The sequence below is a fragment of the Carcharodon carcharias genome, chromosome 12 (genome assembly GCF_017639515.1).
Source record: "Carcharodon carcharias isolate sCarCar2 chromosome 12, sCarCar2.pri, whole genome shotgun sequence".
NCBI classification, from domain to species: Eukaryota; Metazoa; Chordata; class Chondrichthyes; order Lamniformes; family Lamnidae; genus Carcharodon; species Carcharodon carcharias.
Window position 1 is genome coordinate 103,919,588 of NC_054478.1, and position 12,995 is coordinate 103,932,582.

The 12,995-nt window shown below is 39.2% G+C and overlaps 1 protein-coding gene across 1 annotated transcript in view; it reads right to left on the bottom strand.

Moving 5' to 3' along the window:
- dnah7 (dynein, axonemal, heavy chain 7) overlaps window positions 1-9,442 on the bottom strand; it is a 616,407-nt gene extending 606,965 nt beyond the window's left edge. Inside the window, exons 1-3 of the mRNA XM_041200170.1 lie at window positions 9,207-9,442; window positions 6,707-6,766; window positions 1,749-1,827 (exon numbers count right to left, since the gene is read on the bottom strand). Of these exons, the coding sequence (XP_041056104.1) occupies window positions 1,749-1,827; window positions 6,707-6,766; window positions 9,207-9,269 (202 nt within the window). The 5' untranslated portion in view covers window positions 9,270-9,442. The remainder of the gene's footprint in view (window positions 1-1,748; window positions 1,828-6,706; window positions 6,767-9,206) is intronic.
- Between the last annotated feature and the right edge of the window lie 3,553 nt (window positions 9,443-12,995).

Genomic DNA, 12,995 nt, shown 5'->3' on the forward strand with positions numbered 1-12,995 from the left:
TCCTAAAAAGTATCCCCTTGAATCAATATAAATTTCACTTCTGTTTCTCCTCAGTTTCAAACTATAATTACTTTAATTCTGCATATTCCTATCTATAAATACATATTCACCATGTCTTCTGCTTCCCACCACCACCAATCAGTTATTTAAATGATAAGTTACTAAATTTTAACCAATACTGAATCATTTGTGCTTAATTTCCAATAGGAATTTTAAACTTTTCTTAATACAATTTTTATGAGAAACAGTGCCTCTTTGTTAATTGTACAAAATGGGCATCAGATTTTATATGAATTTAGACAAATGTAATGTCTTTTCAATATAATAAATGAGCAAAGCTCAAATATTCAGAATTTGTCCAAACTTGTTTCAGCCCTAGGCCTGAGTCCAGAATGAAGTTGAAAAGAATTGAACAGACTCCACCCACAAACAATTTAATAAAACAACTGTTACTCCTTTCCTCCTGGAACCAGCTCACCCTCCCATGCCCACTTGATAAGCCTCCCTGATAAATATTGAAGCAAATTTTTTTTTAATATTTCTGCCATTTTGCTAGTGCTGTATGTGATTTTATCCCACCAAACCATTAGTGGCTCTATTCCCATCCCAGCTTACCTTTTTTATTTATGTGACTGTAGAATATTTTAGTGTTTTATGTTCCTTGATAAATTAATTTCATAGTTCCTTTTGCCTTCCTAATTGGTTTTTTTGATTTCTCTCCTAATCCCATCATATTCTACCTGGTCATGCTCTCCCTGCTTTTCATGTACTCAGTGTTGCTTTATTTACTCTCAAATTTTCCTGAATGTCCTTTTTTATCCATTGTTTCTCATTAGATGTTCTTGTTTTCTTTAAGCAGAATTTTTTTTCTGGGCTCTGGTTGACTCTGTTCTCCAATCTATTACCTTTGTCTTTATGATGCTTATTTCCTTCTCAATTATTATCTTAAAGTACATTATATTATTCTCACTATTGCCCAGATGTTCCCCTACTTTTATTTCCTATAAAGAAACAAAAGAAAGATTTGCATTTATAATAGCACCTTTCACAGCCTCAGGATGTCAAAATAAAACTCTGCACAGCCAATAAAGTACTTTTGAAGTTTAATCACTACTGAATTGTAGGAAACGAGACAGTCAATTTGCACACCACAAGACCCCGCAAACAGCAAAGTGATCATGACCAGATCACCTATTTTTAAGATGCTGACGTAGGGAGAAGTATTAGTCAGGACAGTGGGAATAGTTACCCTAGTCTTCTTTGAAATAACAGCTGTTTAATGTCTCACCCAAAAAGTGACATCTCCGAAAGTGCAGTACTCCTTCAGCACAGCATTAGAGTATGAGTCTGGCTCAGTTTGTTTTATGCTCTCTATTACTGTTTTGTTTATATTCAAATGTGTCTCATTTCTTGTACTTTGCTCCTATCCTTCATCAATTTAAAGCTGATGCCAACTCCCTGTTCCACAAGACCACAGGACTCATTGCAGTTTGGGTGGAGTCCACCCCAATGGTAGAGTTCCTTCATGACCCAGTACTGGTGCCAGTGCCTCTTGGGGTGAAGGTGTCAAAACTTTATTTTCAATGAAGTGAAAACGTTCCAAATTATCTAATGTAATTGTCATTGAGAAAAAGATTGATGGCAAAACAATGATGAAATCTATACTTGAGAATACCTTATGAATATGATTCTCTCTCTATTCATTATAATTGAATACAATTGCTATATATCTGTGATTTCAAACTCACTTGTTAAATCACTTTGCTCATCCTCAGCTTGAAGGAAGAAAGAAGGTGAGGTTGATTGCCACAGTGGCTTGGACCGGCTCTGAAAAGTTGTACAAACATAACTAAAAACAGTGGTCGCTTTCTTTAAGAGACTACTTTTCATTATAGGTGCAATTATGTGTTGTGCTTTGGGAGGTTGTTTTTAAATATTTACTGAGCACAATTATATTGCTGCTAAAGTTCCTTGAAGCAATTACTTCTACAGTAGTTATCATTGCTTTATTGATATTTTAAACAATGGCTATCTTACATTTAACAAATATACAATGTTTCAAAGCAATAAAATTTAAAGGTAGCATTATCTTAAGTTTCTGCAGTTAGCAACTAATATTCATATCTATGTTGGATCTATGATGGGTTGAAATAGCTGGATAAGAATAATCACGTCTCCTACTATTCACTGAAATAAAAATAGATTTTGAAGCCTATACAGAGAGAAAAAAAGTAACAAAACAGTACTGAAAATATTTTGACATCATTAGTGCTGAGTGGGAGGTCTTGTGGTGCAGTGGTAGTGTCCCTGCCTCTAAGCCAGAGGCTCCAGGTTCAAGTCCCACGCCAGCACTCAATGGCCAAGGAAGGTGTGATCAAAACGTGACCAAACAGGTTGAGTATAAATTTGTAAATCCTTTCAATATATGCCAATGGCAGGCGGTAAGAGTGGGAGATTCCTGATCAGCCATGTGATGGAAAGAAATTGGAGCCTCTACTATCCCTATCCATAGCTCCGAGCTACAACATGCATGTAAAAGTGTATGTTACCACGGCCCCTCCTCAGGGGGCTGCTTGGCAGTCCTGATCTGGTGTGGATCAGATTGGTGCGAACAGCATGGGGTTTGATCCTCAGGTGTGGTAAATTCGGGGCCTGCCTCCTTGCCCTACCCATGGTGGAGATCATGATGCTATGAGTTGGACCTGCCTTCGGGCAGAGTACTCAAGAAGAAGGGCTGAGTAACCATTATAGGTTTCAAAATATGTCTTATAATTTCTGCAAAAAATGTCTTACTAGGACACCACTGACTCTCTACCTATGATGTAGTGATAGAAAATGTATAACCAGTTTTAAAAGGTTTGTTTTGCTTTACAGGAAAAGCAAGAAAGACAGCATAGTTGCAGCTGATATAATGGGAGACAATTAGAATGGGCACAACAATAACCTTAGGCAGATACAAAGAGAGTACAATGTAGTCCAAGGGGACAACATGGCCAAGCATCAGTGTCAGATTAACAATGCAAGCAAAGAAAAAAGGAGTAGTGGTAAAAGATGATTGATCCATCTTGCAGGAAAAATAACAGCACGTTAACTACATTGATAACGCAGATCAGCCAGCGAGTTCAGGGGATGAAGAGATAGGTGGTCTTACACTGTCCCACCATTTGCTTTGCACAAACAGCATCTCACCCCTAGCCACTCACTATTTTTAAGAACTTTCTGAAGTTACACATTAATTACCCAGAAAACCCAACACAGAAAATTAGGGCTTATAATTAAGAGCACAGGTACCCTCTTAACAACATAATTGCCGATGAAATGTCAATCAAACTCTTTGTTCCAATTTATCTGTTCAGTTTGATTCATAGTATATAACTAATCCTTAGAAATTGTTAAAATTTCAGATTTTACTTTTTTTTACTTTTCTTTTTCCTCTCTCAATCCAACTTTTTTCTCCCTCTCTTTATTTCTCTTTCAGTACCTGATTTGACTCTAAATTTATCCAACCTAATTTGTCCTCCTTCTCTGTCATTCTTCTATTTCTTTCACTATCCTTTAATCATATTGGTTAAGGTGATAAACTGTTGGTTCTATCACTAAGGTCCTAGAAGACCTGTTGCACTCCCATTTCCAGCAAGTGACGGTATAAATTCTTCAAGCTGAATGGTGCAGGAAAAAATTTAATTGCATAAGCCACGAGATGCTGAGCTTCAGAAAAATCTGGCCCACCAATGTAAAAAGGCACTTTAACAAGGTATCTTAATCACTCCAGTGTATTCCTTTTAAGCGTTGGACTTATTTTACTTTTTCCTGTCCATTTCTTTCTGGAGTTTAGAAAAAGGATGGGTGAGGATTTTTTCTCTGCAGAGAGTTCCTAGGAACATCATTGTGTTAATAGGAACAGGAGAAGGCCATTCAGCCTGTCAAGCCTGTTCCGTCATTCAATATGATCATGGCTGACCAAACACTTCAATGCCTTTTACACACACTACCCCCATAACCCTTTACGTTATTGTTAATCAGAAACCTCCACCTTAAACATTCAATAACTGAGCTTCCAAAGCCCTCTGGGGTTGAGAGTTCCAAAGATTCACAACCCTCTGTGTAAAGAAATTTCTTCTCAGCTTGGTCCTAAGTGGCTTCCCCCTTATTTTGAAATTGTGTCCCCTGGTTCTAGACGCTCCAACCAAGGGAAACATCTTACCTGCATCTACCTGTCTATTCCTTTAAGTACTTTGTAGGTTTCAATGAGATCACCTCTCATTCTTCAAAACTCTAGAGAATACAGGCTGTTTGCCCAATCTCTCTTCATAAGATAGTCCTACCGTCCCCGGAACAAGCCTGGTGAACCTTTGTTGCATTCCCAGCAATAACATCCTTTATAAGATGAGGGGACCAAAACTGCACACAGTGCTCCAGGTACGTTCTAACCAAGCTTCTACACAATTGAAGTAAGACTTCACTACTCCTGCACTCAAATCCTCTTGCGATAAAGCCTAACATTCCATTAGCCTTCCTAATTGCCTGCTGCACCTACATGTTAGCTTTCAGTGACTTATAGACAAGTACCCCAGGTCCCTTTGTACATCTACACTTTCTAATCTCTTACCATTTAGGAAATACTCTGCACATATATTCCTTCTACCAAAGTGGATAACCTCACATTTTCCCACATTATATTCCATCTGCAATGCTCTTGCCCACTCACTAAGTCTGTCCAAATCCTCTTGTAACTGCTTTACATCTTCCTCACAACACACATTCCCACCTAGCTTTGTATCATCTGTGAACATGGAAAAATTACATTTGGTCTCCACATCCAAATCATTGATATATATTGTGAAAAGCCCAAGTACTGATCCTTGCGGTATCCCACTAGTCACAGCCTGCCAATGCAAGAATGACCCGTTTCTTCCTACTCTCTGTTTTCTACCTGTTAGCGAATCCTTAATCCATGCCAGTATTTTGCCTCCTATCCCATGTGCTTTTATTTTGCTGTGGGGGACTTTATCAAAAGCCTTCTGAAAATTCAAGTATACTATGTCCATCGACTCTCCTTTATCAATTTTGTTAGTAACATCCTCAAAAAGCTCCAACAAGTTTGTCAAACATGATTTCCTATTTGAAAATCCACGCTGACTTTGCCCAATCAGATCATGATTTTATCACATCCTTTGTAATAGATTCTAGCATTTTCCCGACTACTGATGTAAGGCTAACAGGTCTGTAGTTCCCTGTTTTCTCTCTCCCTCCCTTCTTAAATAGTGGGTTGACATTTGCTACCTTCCAATTTATATCTATAGAGTTTTGGAAAATGATCACCAATGCATCCATTATCACCACTCTGGGATGCAGAATGTCAGGTCCTGGGGACTTATCAAGTTTCAGTCCCATTAATTTCTCCGATAAACCTTCTTACTTATACTAATTTCCTTCAACTCCTCATTCTCCCTAGTCCCTTGCATCTCCAAATCTAGATTTCCTTTATCTTGCTCAGTGAAAACAGACACAAAGTAACCATTTTGTTTCTCTGCCATTTCTCTATTCCTCATCATGAATTCTCCTGTCTCTGCCTGTAATGGACCCAAATTTGTCTTAGCCAAACACTTCCTTTTTACACACCTAAAGAAGCTTTTACAATCTGTTTTTATGTTTTTTGCTAGATTGCATTCATATTCTATTCTCCCTTTCTTTACCAGTTTCTTGGTCTTCTTTTGACGTATTCTAAAAAACCTCCCAATCCTCAGGTTTACTACTATTTCTGGCAACTTTATAAGCCTTTTCTTTTAGTCTTATACAATCCTTAACTTCCTTTGTCAGCCATTGTTGACTGACTTTATGGGGGGTTTTGCACCTTGAAGGAATGTATAGGTGCTGTAAGCTATGTAATAGTTCTATGAAGATGATCCATTGCCTATGTACAGTCATATTTTTTAATGTATTTTGCCAATCCACTTCAGCCAAATTGTCCCTCATGCCTTGATAATTTCCTTTATTCAACTTTAACACCCTTATTTTGAGTGAACTCTCTCACTTTCAAACATAATGTAAAATTCTATCATATTGTGGTTGCTCATCCCTAAAGGTCAAAGACACTTCATTCAAAGAGCTACAAAAGCAAAATGCTGCAGGTGTTGGAAATCTGATATACAAACAGAAAATGCTGGAAATACTCAGTAGGTCAGACAGTATCTACAGAGCGAGAAACGGTTAACCTTTCAGCTCTGTGACCTTTCATCCAAAGAGTTACTGAACTATAAATCCTAGATATCAATTATTTTTATGGTGGCTTTTGAACTGTAATCATTGCAAATAGAATTTGCCGCCGCAAGCCATGACCTTTATCTCACTTTATGTATTTGGGTGACATTATAACATTAATTTATCCAATCATTTGATAACATGATAAACAACTGCAAGAAGATTGGAATGGTCATCACAACCTCAAGTTTAAATTGCTTCCTTGAAATCACTCCATGTATAATATGTGGGTAATAATTTTATTCCATTTTGTTACACTTTTTGCTGCCAATAGCCAACTATATGGTTATACTGTTTGAGTGTTCCTGGGCATTGATGCACAACAATCAAACTGAAAGATTAGAAATGTAATCGTGTGTTTCAAATTTATTCAAATAATTTGCCATAATGAGCTTCCTCCAGAATGTAGTATATTGTCTTAAACTTTTATCTAAAGGTACATTACCGCAGGTAACTGGGGTAAAAATGAGACCGCATTCCTAGGCAGCTTTCCTTTATTCTGTGCCTGTAAAATGCAAGAAAAATATTCAAATTATCAATGAAATAGATGAATTTTATGTACTACACAAATACAAAATCAGCTAATTCATTTTTGCAAACATTAAATGTAAAAGAAATTTAGAAGCATCAAAATTAAATGAAAGAGATAAGACACTGCAGTAGAAATGTTACCAGAGAATAACATTAACATCTGGAAACCTGAGAATTGATTCTAATCAGCAGTGACTTTTACTGCCAGATCATGTTCAGTTTCAATGGGCTAACCCTGTTTATGAAAGCTCAACACCAATGAAAGGAAGAACAAAGAAATGAATGAAAGAGGGAACAAACTTGCATTTATCTAGGATCTTCCACATGCTTGGAACATTCATAGCCAATTAATTATTTGCAAGCACGTCACTGTTATGGGGAAATGGAGAAGCTATTTGCACACAGTAAGTCCTCAAAAAGATCAATGAGGCAAACAACCAGTTTATTTGTTTTTGATGGCTTTCATTGAGGGGCATATGTTGGCCAGGTCACCCAGGAACACTCTTCTTTGAATAGTGCCATTGGATTTGTCACATCCAATAATCAGGCAAATAAGGCCTCAATTTAACTCTCCCTCGGGCCTCCTGAACCTAGCTCCCCAACCCCCAACCCTGTAGTTCCAGCAGTTGCTTTCACTGGCACTGCTCAGAATACAGAGCTGTCAGCCATCCGATTGGCTAGCAGCTCACTAAGGTGGGTCTTCCTACTGAGATAGGGGCGGAGGTCTCGCCTTAAAGCCATTAATGCAGCTCCCAGCTTTAAATTTCTGTGTGGCAGCCAACAGGGTCATAGACAGGTTCCCCCACCCAGGGACCACAAAATCCAGTCCAAAAACCTAGAAAATTGAGTGGCACTTTGTCCATTTTTTAAGTGCTAAATGGGTACTTAAATCTCTTATAACAGACGGGAGGCGCACACTTATTATGAACTGGAAATGCATCACCTGCCACATTGGTACAGATGAAGAAACAGGCATCTGGGGGCCTGCAACTCTTTGGATATGCAGCTAAGTGGCCCAATGCAGTTTGAAGACCCCTCTGCAATATTGGTTTTCCCAAGGCAGCTGGCTGCATCCAGGGGCTACAACAATTAGGAAGGCAAATGGAATGTAAATTGGATGGATTATAAAAGTAGGGAAGTCTTGCTACAATTTTACAGAGCATTGGTGTGACCGCACCTGGAGTACTGTGTACATTTTTAGTCTCCTTATTTAAGGAAGGGTATATTTGCATTGGAAGCAGTTCAGAGAAGGTTCACTAGGCTGACTCCTGGGATGAAAGAGTTGTCTTATGAGGAAAGGTTGAGAAGGCTGGGCTTACAACCATTGGAGTTTAGAAGAATGAGAGGTGCTCTTATTGAAATATATAAGATAACAAGAAGGCTTGACAGGGAAGATGTTGAGAGGATCTTTCCTCTCATGGGGGGATCTAGAATTGGGGAGCACAGTTTAAAAATAAGGGGTGTCCAATTTAAGACAGACATTAGGAGGAATTTCTTCTCTCAGAGGGTCATTCATGTTTGGAATTGTCTTCCCTAGTGAGCAGTGGAGGTGGATCATTTAATCTATTCAAGGCTGATTTCAGCAGGTTTTTGATTGACTTGGGAGTCATGGGTTATGGGGGGCAAGGAAGAAAGTAGAGTTAAGGCCACAATCAGATCAGCCATGATCTTATGTTGAATGGTGAAGTAGGCTTGAGGGGGCCAAATAGCCTTCTTATGCTCCTGTTTCTTATGTAATGTAAGCTAATACTTTTCAAAAACTTTAAAGTGCTCTCCACTGACCTCTTTGTGAGCTGGCAACTAAATCATCAGTCATTACGCTTAAATTGAATTAATACTTTGACATAGATTTTAATTTGTTGATGTATTAACTTCAGAAGTTTATGATTTTTTGGACTTACATCATTATTTACAATACTACTTTGGGAGTACAATAAATATCACATTTCATAAAACGACATTGAATATTCTATTTAAAAAAGCATGCACAAGAATGGAAGGAAAATGCTGCACACAAATGAAAACTTGACAAAGCTCTGTACACACCTGGCTGTCATTTCATGCAAAGAACGTGTAACATTATCTTAGCAAAACTTATTACAAAAGCAGTAATGTTTGTTGTTACACATTTAGTATCAAATGCAATTCTGTATCAACCTTGAACTCCAAGAAGAAAGCGAATGTGATATCCAAACTGTGCCATGAATGATAATAAAACATGTTTTTCCCATTGATTTTATTTTAATGGGCATGTTTATATTTCATGTGAAATACATTATAAAATGTTTAAACCAGTGATGCTGTCAATTGAACTTCATTACTCCCTCGAACAATATCTGTGACTTAAAGTCACTTCCAGTTCCTCGTGTGAATCTTACTAAAATATCACGGGACTTTCTGTGCAGTAACTTTACCTGTTTTTCTGCCTCTGGATCTGCTCCCTCTTTGAGGCACTGGCAGAGCGCGGATTCCTCCATCGAGAAACTTTTCAATGTTATTGGGGACAGGCCGTTGCTTAGCAACAACACTCCCACTCAGTCTTTGGCACTGGCAATTGCTGGGCCGCAACTAACTAAACTGTTTGATTTGCGCTTAAATCAGGCATGAACTTAATCAGGGTTTCCCCGCCGTGGCAAACGCTTAGCCAAAATCTTCCAAACCCGCTGCATGTCCAGTCCTGTTTGAAAATGGCAGCGCCGTTTCCAAGGTAACGGTTGTCGAGAAAGTTCTGCAGAATCAAGAGGCGACCAGCTGGAGCCATCCGGCAGCAGGGGTTGTTCGCCCGGCTTTCGCTACTCATCACCGCCCCAAGTGGCACTGCGTGGAGTTTGATCGTTCTCTGAAGATAAGAGAATTCCAATTTCCCTAAAGCATTTTATCGCCCTTTTAATGGCATATTTTGAAATATTGATTGAATCACAAAATTGTGACGTGTAGAAGGAGGACATTCAGCCCATCGTATCCGCAGCGGCTCTCTGAACATTTTAACTTTGTGCCAATCTCCTGCCTTTTCCTTGTAACCCTGCACATTGTTTCTATCTAAATAATCATCCAATGCCCTCTTGAATTCCTCAATTGAACCTGCCTCCACCACACTTCCAGGCAGTGCATTCCAAACCCTAACTATTGGCTGTGTAAAAAAGTTTTTTCTCACCTGGCATTTGCTTCTTTTGCAAAACGCTTTAAAACTGCTCTCTGGTTCACGATCTGTTTATGAGCAGGAACAGTTTCTCCCTATCTACTCTGTCCAGACCCCTCATGATTTTGAAAATTTTTATCAAGTCTCCTGTGAGTCTTCTCCTTTCCAAGGAAAACAGTCCCAGCTTCTCCAATCTTTCCTCATCACTGACGTGTCTCATCCCTGAAACCATTTTTGTAAACCTCTTCTGCACTCTCTCCAATGTGTTCACATCCTTTCACATTCATACCATCACTAAGACCACTATTTCTACCTCAGTAACATTGCCTGACTTCACTCCTCCCTCAATTCATCTGCTGCTGAAACCCTCATCCATATATTTGCTATCTTTAGACCACTATTCGAATGTACTCTGTTGGTTGATTTCCACATATTGTTCATCCATCACCCCAGTGCTCCCTGACCTAAAATGGCTCCCAGTCGAACATGCCTCAATTTTAAAATTTTCATCCTTGCTTTCAAATCCCTCCATGGCTTTGCCACTCTTTATCTCTGTAATTTTCTCAAAACACTCCAAAATATCTGTGCCCATCTAATTCTAGCTACTGAGTACCCTCAATTTTAATTGCTCCACCATTATGTACCTGCATCTCCATCTGCCTTGGCTCCCTATGCTCTGGGATTTCCCTCTAAACCCTATATAACTCTCTTCCCTTCTGTAAGATACTCCTTAAAACCTACCTCTTTGATCAAGCTTCCGGCCATCTAACCTAATAACGTCTTATGTGGCTTGGTGTCCAACTTCATAACCCTTGGGACATTTTATTATAATAAATGTTCTGTATAAATACAGGTTGTTGTTGATGATGTTAGGTATTAAGTTCAGAACTGCACACTGTCTTCACACCCTAACTCTTATCCTCCAGTCAGTTGTACACTAAGGTGGACCTTCTGGGGAACAGTTTCCCTGTAAAGTTTAGAATCCTTACATTGAAGATACGCATTCTGGTCCATTTACAAAATATTGTGTTAACTTCACAATTGGTAGATTTTTTTCCACAAAAAATATAGTTGAGGTAAGTGCTATATTGTTTATCCTAGCTTACCATACCAGCAATAATATCATTTTCACAGAAATATCTCTATAGCTATTCTGTCCTTCAATAGACACAGTTAGCTCTCAGGCACATTCTTCTTTAAAAATATATATATATACTTGCCATGCTGTTCTCAGAGATACACTTTCCACAAACTTCTCCCACCAGAGTTTGGAGGCTTCCACCCACAATCCTTACTTAAAAACATTCCCTCTGTAACCTAGGGTGGCCATATTTTCTAAACCGACTCCAAGGACATGGCCCAAAAACCATCCACACTATCCAAGGCCATAGAGCATGTTGTGATCTGGTTCCTGGGACACCCATATGTCCTAGCTCCAGCTGTTGCTTATTAGTCCGGTTACCAACTACCCATGTTACTCAGACATCTTGTCGTAGCATGGAAAGCCTGACTAACTGGACAGCATTGTTGAAAGTGAAGTCTTCCTTGGACAAGATCAGAGGGTGAATCGTCTGCAACACTCACCATGTTTCTGTTTTGGATGAGTTCTGATTTCAGATCTCCACATTCATATTATCCTTTTGCCATGTGGTAGAGGACATTCATAAAAGAATCAATAGGCTCCCCAGGCTGCTGGACTCTCCCGTTAAATTTGGTGTGTTCCAAGATCTCGTTGGATCTCAGGTAGACAGAGGTCAAAAGATTTTAAAACAACATCAAACTTAGCAGTGATTCCATCTATGGCTTGCCTGGCAATGATAAATGATATCGTCTGGCATTGGTCCAATTGAATAAAGTAATGTGCTAACTTGTTCTGTCTCCAACTTTTTACTTAACCCTGCAGCTGCGCCATATCAGAGGAACATTTTTCTCCAATAACTCCAATTGTGAGATTGGTCCAGGCCACACATAAGGCACATTGGGGGTGGCAATAATGAATTGAGATCCATGGTTGAGAAATTTAAAACTGTGGGTGCCCCTTTAAGAGATCGAAAGATTTCAAAATGGCACCGCTGATATTGCCGAAGAGATTTTTGTGCTCTTCGGACTTTTGCCACAACTTTTAAAACGGCAGTTGTTGTAGGGTGGCCAAGTTGTGCTATTAGTGATAAAGTTGATCTGCAGATGCTTCTTGGTTGGAAACATTAAGTATATTTATAATATACTCAGCAGCAACTACACATGTGCTTTCAACTCCAACTCTCTCTCTACACTGACTGCTGAGATAGCCCTTGCCACTCTCCTATTGGTTAGTATAGGTCTCGTAATCTTACCTAACATGTATTATTCTTAAAGGTACATTACACACTAAATAAAACCATAGTTACAACATTCCTCCCCCTTTAACTCAGTTATACATATTATATTCAGCAGGTCTGACAGCATCTGTGGAGAGGAAGACAGAGTTAACATTTCGAGTCCATATGACTCTTCATCAGAACTACTGAGCTTTTCCAGCTATTTTTGTTTCTGTTTCAGATTTCCAGCATCCGCAGTATTTTGCTGTTATACATGTTATATTTACAAGTACACGTTTTTCAAGACAATATAAGCCAGGATTTCCGGGTCGGCGAGCAGGGAGGCAGGGCCCACTCAAAATGACGCGCGGTGACGTCAGGCAGAACTCACAATGTCATTTCAATTTTCAGGTAGGCAGGGGCTCAGCAGAATCAGCTGTGCGCCCGCTGACCTGTCAATGGCTAATTGAGGCCATTGACAGAGTCATTAAAGTAATTAACGGGCCTGCCCATCCAACCTTAAGGTTGGCGGGCAGGCCAGGAGCCCTGGTGGGCATTAGAAAAAGCATGAAACCTCATCCACGGGCGGAATGAGGTTTCATGTAGGTTTTTAAAAATGTAATTAAAGTGTATTTAAAAGTGATGGACATATCCCAGCTCATGTGACAGTGTCACATGAGGGGACATGTCAGGGAATTTTTTTTATATTTTTAAAATATTTTACTGTGGAGCTGATCTCCCTGAGGCAGCATTTAGCCTCAGGGAGA